The sequence below is a fragment of the Blennius ocellaris genome, assembly GCF_963422515.1.
Source record: "Blennius ocellaris genome assembly, chromosome: 11".
In the NCBI taxonomy this organism is placed as follows: Eukaryota; Metazoa; Chordata; class Actinopteri; order Blenniiformes; family Blenniidae; genus Blennius; species Blennius ocellaris.
The window spans coordinates 29,330,028-29,336,780 of NC_137660.1; the positions used below are offsets into that span (position 1 = coordinate 29,330,028).

General features: G+C 53.4%; 1 protein-coding gene across 1 annotated transcript in view; it reads left to right on the forward strand.

Annotated features, from left to right (window-relative positions):
* Positions 1–269: 269 nt before the first annotated feature.
* tango6 (transport and golgi organization 6 homolog) overlaps positions 270–6,753 on the forward strand; it is a gene marked incomplete at its 3' end in the record, with an annotated part of 8,280 nt that continues 1,796 nt past the window's right edge. Inside the window, exons 1-9 of the mRNA XM_080504826.1 lie at positions 270–408; positions 1,140–1,759; positions 2,373–2,552; positions 2,874–3,042; positions 3,248–3,351; positions 3,450–3,612; positions 3,735–3,796; positions 3,878–3,990; positions 4,750–4,971. Coding sequence (XP_080360952.1) covers positions 357–408; positions 1,140–1,759; positions 2,373–2,552; positions 2,874–3,042; positions 3,248–3,351; positions 3,450–3,612; positions 3,735–3,796; positions 3,878–3,990; positions 4,750–4,971 — 1,685 coding nt within the window. The 5' untranslated portion in view covers positions 270–356. The remainder of the gene's footprint in view (positions 409–1,139; positions 1,760–2,372; positions 2,553–2,873; positions 3,043–3,247; positions 3,352–3,449; positions 3,613–3,734; positions 3,797–3,877; positions 3,991–4,749; positions 4,972–6,753) is intronic.

Genomic DNA, 6,753 nt, shown 5'->3' on the forward strand with positions numbered 1-6,753 from the left:
TAGAAAATACATTTAATTTCAGGGGTTTGAACGTGACCCCGTACCTAAATAAATATATTTAATAATATTATTAAGTCTGTATTTACCTCTAAAATACATATTAAGTTAGAAAAAGTTACGATTAACTTTTCGCGTCTGTACAAATTCCGATTTCTTCCGTCGTCCATGAAGGCAGCGTCATGACATCACGGACCTTCAGCCAATCCTGTACTGGAATGGCATTTACGTCGTGACGTCACGACACGGCGCCGCAGATCCGTGTTTTTAGCATTTAGCCACGTGAGTCCGCTTTCCTCCTCAAACACGCTAAAATCTGAATGTTCCTGTTAAATGTGAGACTTTTGGAGTAAAAAAAAATGACGTCAGAGATCCTGAGTGCGATTCAGATCCTCACGAGACCCGCGGCCGGTGAGTGGAGGGACGTTTTAGCGGGAAAGACGTCTGTGTGTCTATGTATTCTGTGTGTGTGTGTGACCGTGTGTGTGTGTGTATTCGGCGTGTGTGTATGTGTGTATTCTGTGTGTGACCGTGTGTGTGTGTGTATTCGGCGTGTGTGTATGTGTGTATTCTGTGTGTGTGCGTGTGTGTGTGTGTGTGTATGTCTGTATTTTGTGTGTATTGTGTGTGTGTGTGTATGTGTATGTCTATGTATTCTGTGTGTATTCTGTATATGTGTGTGTGTGTGTGTGTGAGAGGTTGATTGTGGTGTGTGTGTGTCTATGTGTTTGTGTGTATTTATGTCTGTATTCTGTGTGTGTGTGTGTGTGTGTGTGTGTGTGTGTGTGTGTGTGTGTGTTGGATGTGTGTATTCTGTGGGTATGTGTGTGTGTGTCTATGTATTCTGTGTGTGTGTATTTATGTCTGTATTCTGTCTGTGTGTGTGTGTGTGTGTGTGTGTGGATGTGTGTATTCTGTGTCTATGTGTGTGTGTGTGAGGTTGATTGTGGTGTGTGTGTGTGTGTCTATGTGTGTGTGTGTGAGGTTGATTGTGGCGTGTGTGTGTGTGTGTGTGTGTGTGTGTCTATGTGTGTGTGTGTGTGTGTGTGTGTGAGGTTGATTGTGGTGTGTGTGTGTGTGTGTGTGTGTGTGTGTGCGTGTGCGTGTGCGTGAGGTTGATTGTGGTGTGTGTGTTTCCTCAGAGACCCTGGACTCCCCCTCCCCCCTGCTGGACGCTCTGGAGGCCAACAGAGCCGCCCTCCTGGAGCGTCTCCATGGCGACGGCGGGCTGGAGGAGGTGCGGCGGCTGCGCGAGGAGGTGAAGGCGGCGGCGGCGGCGGCGGGCTGGTACGGCGAGGAGGGCGGCGTGTGGAGCTTCGTGCAGGAGCTCCTCCTCCTGCTCCTCGCCCTGACGCGACACCTCCGCCTGCAGCTGCGGCGCTTCGAAGAGGCCCCGCCCCCTCCGGCTAGCCCCGCCCCCCACGCTGCCCCGCCCCTCCCCCCCGACGTGCTGAGCGTGGCGCAGCAGAAGACGCTGGCGGCGGCGCTGCAGTTCGCCGTGTGCCTGGGCCTCTGCCCCCACCTGGCGCCCGGCGTGGGCACGCCGCTGCGCCGCCGCTCGGCCTTCGGCGCCCAGGTGGAGGCGCTGGCGGGCCGGGGGGCGGGACCCCAGGCCGGGCCACGCCTCCTGGCCACCACCGAGGTGCTGCTGCGGGCCGGCGAGCTGCCGTCGCTCGCCGCCGTCGTGTTCGGGCGACACCTGGGGGACGTGATGGCGGCGCTCTGCCAGCTGGGACACCGGCCGCTACGAGACGGGCCGGCGGTAACCTGACCTCCTCCTCATCCTCCTCTTCCTCTTCATCCTCCTCCTCCTCTTCATCCTCCTCTTCCTCCTCCTCCTCTTCATCCTCCTCTTCATCCTCCTCTTCCTCCTTCTCTTCCTCTTCCTCTTCCTCCTCCTCCTCCTCTTCATCCTCATCCTCCTCCTCATCCTCTTCATCTTCCTCTCCCTCTCCCTCCTCCTCCTCCTCTTCATCCTCCTCCTCCTCCTCCTCTTCATCCTCCTCCTCCTCTTCATCCTCCTTCTCTTCCTCTCCCTCTCCCTCTTCCTCCTCCTCCTCCTCCTCCTCCTCTTCATCCTCTTCCTCCTCTTCCTCCTCCTCCTCCTCCTCTTCCTCCTCATCCTCCTCCTCCTCCTCCTCCTCCTCCTCTTCATCTTCCTCTCCCTCTCCCTCCTCCTCCTCCTCTTCATCATCATCCTCCTCTCCCTCCTCTCCGTCCTCCGCTTCATTGCTCTCCTCCTTCTCCTCCTCTTCCTCCTCCTCCTCTTCCTCATCCTCCTCCTCCTCTTCATCCTCCTTCTCTTCCTCTCCCTCTTCCTCTTCATCCTCTTCCTCCTCCTCCTCCTCTTCATCCTCCTCTTCCTCTCCCTACAGCTCAGTGAGGACGAGCGTCGTCGTTGTAAAGACGCCCTGAAGAATCTTCTAGATAAAGTTTACCAGCCGCTGGTCATCCGGGAGCTGCTGCTCCTGCAGGGGGCGCCCAAACAGGTGGGGGGGGGGGGGGGACTACCGCCACACATCTACGTTCCTGCTGGGTGGGGGACGTCCGGGCAAGTTTCCATGGCAACAGATGTTAAATGTAGTTGGCATGTTGGGCCACTCGTGGGCGCAAACTTGTATCCAGTAATTTGACACCAGCCTCCCCGGCCCAGCTGCACAGAGACAAAATAAAACGCCTTAAAAACACCAGAATTTTTAGTTGAAATATAACAACTGAATATTTATTGAATCGGTTCGACTCTTGTAATTTGATTACTTGATGTAATTTGACACCAGCCTCATCTTTGTTTTGGTTTTTTTTCAGTTGCAGATTGACAAAGACCAAACATTTGACAAAGATGTGAAAATAAAAAGTGCTGATGTGTTTCCTGTCAGGGCGGGGCCGGGCCGAGAGGGGGCGGAGCCGGGGAGAGAGGGGGCGGGGCCTCAGCCGGGCCGGCTCCGGCCTGGCTGAGGCGTCTGTGTGGTCGGCTGCTGTCGGAGAGGCTGGTCCAGCCCGGCGGCGTGCAGGCTGTGGTCCGGGCGGTGCTGGAGGGGGGCACAGGTGAGGTGGGGGGGGACAGGTGAGGTGGGGGGCACAGGTGAGGTGGGGGGGGGACAGGTGAGGTGGGGGGGACAGGTGAGGGGGGGGGGGTAACACATTTTTTTTTTTTTTATTTTATTTAATTTTTTAACGTGTAAACTGAGTGAAAATGCGCCCGCCGCCCCCCCGACGGGCGTCTGACTGCAGTACCGGGTTTGTCCTGCAGGGGGCGAGTCCGACTGGAGGAAGTGTGACGCCGTGGCTCGGATCCTGGTGGCCTGCCCCCAGTCCACCTCCCCGGACCAGTACTTCAGACTCCTCTGCCCTCAGGTGAGACTCCGGGCCTCCGTCTCCATGACGACGGAGCTGCGAGTTCCTGCTTGTTTCCCGTTGTGGTCGTTCACGTCGTCGTTCACGTCGTCGTTCAGATCCTGAACCTGCTGCACTTCAGAGACAAGCTGACGGCGCAGCAGTTCCAGCGCGTGGCCACCAGGGCGGCGCTGTCCGTGGTCCAGGAGCAGCCGGCGTTCGCCCGGCGGTACCTGCTGCGCCCCCTGCTGGCGGCGCTGCGCCGCTGCACCGCCGCCGACGGTCAGTCGCTCAAACGACAACACGCACACCGCTCGACACGTCCGCTGTCGTGACACTCTGTGTGTGTGTGTGTGTGTGTGTGTGTGTGTGTGTGTGTGTGTGTGCGTGTGTGTGTGTGTCAGGCGGCGGGGGGGCGGAGGTGGACGAGGCCGAGCTGTCGCAGTGTTTAGACGACGTCTACAAGGTGAACCAGAGGAAGAGCCAACAAACTGGTTGTGCAACAGAACCGTGACCTTTGACCTCTGACCTCTGCCGTGTGCCGCAGGTGTGTGTGGTTGGAAACAGTCCGTCCGCGTGTCTCCTGGACGCCCTGGAGGACGTCCTCCCCGTCCTCTTCTCCCTCTTCTGCTTCGCCAAGAAAAACGTGTCCAACCTTCGGTGAGGAAACGACGTTTCTTTGAAATCGGAGTGAATCTGACCTTTGACCTCTAGGGGGGAGCCGCTGTGACATTTGACCTCTAGGAGCCACTGTGACCTTTGACCACTAGGAGCCACTCTGATGTTTGACCACTAGGAGCCACTGTGACGTTTGACCTCTAGGGGGAGCCACTGTGACCTTTGACCTCTAGGATGTTGGACCACTAGGGGGAGCCACTGTGGTGTTTGACCTCTAGGGGGAGCCACTGTGACCTTTGACCTCTAGGATGTTGGACCACTAGGGGGAGCCACTGTGGTGTTTGACCTCTAGGAGCCACTGTGACCTTTGACCTCTAGGATGTTGGACCACTAGGGGGAGCCACTGTGACCTTTGACCTCTAGGATGTTGGACCACTAGGGGGAGCCACTGTGACCTTTGACCTCTAGGATGTTGGACCACTAGGGGGAGCCACTGTGACCTTTGACCTCTAGGATGTTGGACCACTAGGGGGAGCCACTGTGACCTTTGACCTCTAGGATGTTGGACCACTAGGGGGAGCCACTGTGGCGTTTGACCTCTAGGAGCCACTTTGACCTCTAGGAGCCACTGTGACCTTTGACCTCTAGGGGACTTGACTTCAGAAACACAAGAATGAAATCGGTCAGAAACAGTATTGGCTCCTTGAGATCAGCCCCAGAACCGGTTTAGAACCGGTTTAGCCTGGAACTCGTCCACATTGAATCCAGAACTCACATTAGAACCCAACCTGTGCTCCACAGCGCCCCCTGTCAGGAGGTCCTGCTGTGGTACCTGAGCCACGCCGACCCCCCCGCCGCCCTCGCGGCCCTGAGGCGGCTGTCCGGCCTGCAGGAGGTGGAGGAGGTGGAGGAGGTGGAGGAGGGGGGGTCGGGGGGGTCCAGGGGGCGGGACGTGGCTCCTGGCTTCACCTTCAGCCCAGGAAGTGACGGAGGAGCCCGGCTGCGCTCCACCCAGACCTGCAGGTCAGTTTTTGATTATTTATTTATTTATTTATTTATTTATTTTTACATTGTTACGTGTGTTTACCTTGAATTAACTTCATTTTCTGTATTGAATAAACAAGTAGAATGATAATCTGTCAATAATTTGTTAATAATCTGTCAATAATCTGTTAATAATCTGTCACTAAGTGGCGTCATGCCGCTCGTGTCCACTGGGTGGCAGTAACGAGTCGCAACTTCTGTTCAATCTGCAGGATTTAATCCATTGCTGCTCGCCGGTTAGCATGCTAGCTAAATAAACACATGAATGTTCAGCTGCATCATCATCACTGTGTGTGTGTGTGTGTGTGTGTGTGTGTGTGTGTGTGTGTGTGTGTGTGTGTGTGTGTGTGTGTGTGTGTGTGTGTGTGTCAGGGACGGGGACGAGGACGGGGACGGGGACGAGGACGGGGACGACCAGCTGTTCCAGCGTCTCTCAGACGACCAGTGGAAACTAAAGACTCTGATGTTTCTATTGACGGAACTGAGAGGAAACCAACTTCCTGCTGAGTTCTTCCTGCTGCTGCTGCAGGTCTGTACTCTACTGTACTGTACTCTACTGTACTGTACTCTACTCTGCTGTACTGTACTCTACTCTACTGTACTGTACTCTACTCTGCTGTACTGTACTCTACTGTACTGTACTCTACTGTACTCTACTCTACTGTACTGTACTCTACTGTACTCTACTCTACTCTACTGTACTCTACTGTACTCTACTCTACTGTACTCTACTCTACTGTACTGTACTCTACTGTACTCTACTGTACTCTACTCTACTGTACTCTACTCTACTGTACTCTACTCTACTCTACTGTACTGTACTCTACTGTACTGTACTCTACTGTACTCTACTCTACTGTACTCTACTCTACTGTACTGTACTCTACTCTACTGTACTCTACTGTACTGTACTCTACTGTACTCTACTGTACTCTACTCTACTGTACTCTACTGTACTCTACTCTACTGTACTGTACTGTACCCTACTGTACTGTACTCTACTGTACTGGACTCTACTGTGCTGTACTCTACTGTACTGTACTCTACTCTACTGTACTCTACTGTACTGTACTGTACCCTACTGTACTGTACTCTACTCTACTGTACTCTACTGGACTCTACTGTGCTGTACTCTACTGTACTGTACTGTACCCTACTGTACTGTACTCTACTGTACTGTACTCTACTGTACTCTCTACTGTACTGTACTGTACTCTACTGTACTCTACTGTACTGGACTCTACTGTGCTGTACTCTACTGTACTGTACTCTACTGTACTGTACCCTACTGTACTGGACTCTACTGTGCTGTACTCTACTGTACTGTACTCTACTCTACTGGACTCTACTGTACTCTACTGTACTGTACTGTACTGTACCCTACTGTACTGTACTCTACTGTACTGGACTCTACTGTGCTGTACTCTACTCTGCTGTACTGTACTCTACTCTACTGTACTGTACTCTACTCTGCTGTACTGTACTCTACTGTACTGTACTCTACTGTACTCTACTCTACTCTACTCTACTGTACTCTACTGTACTGTACTCTACTGTACTCTACTCTACTCTACTCTACTGTACTCTACTGTACTCTACTCTACTGTACTCTACTCTACTGTACTGTACTCTACTGTACTGGACTCTACTGTGCTGTACTCTACTGTACTGTACTCTACTCTACTGGACTCTACTGTACTCTACTGTACTGTACTGTACTGTACCCTACTGTACTGTACTCTACTGTGCTGTACTCTACTG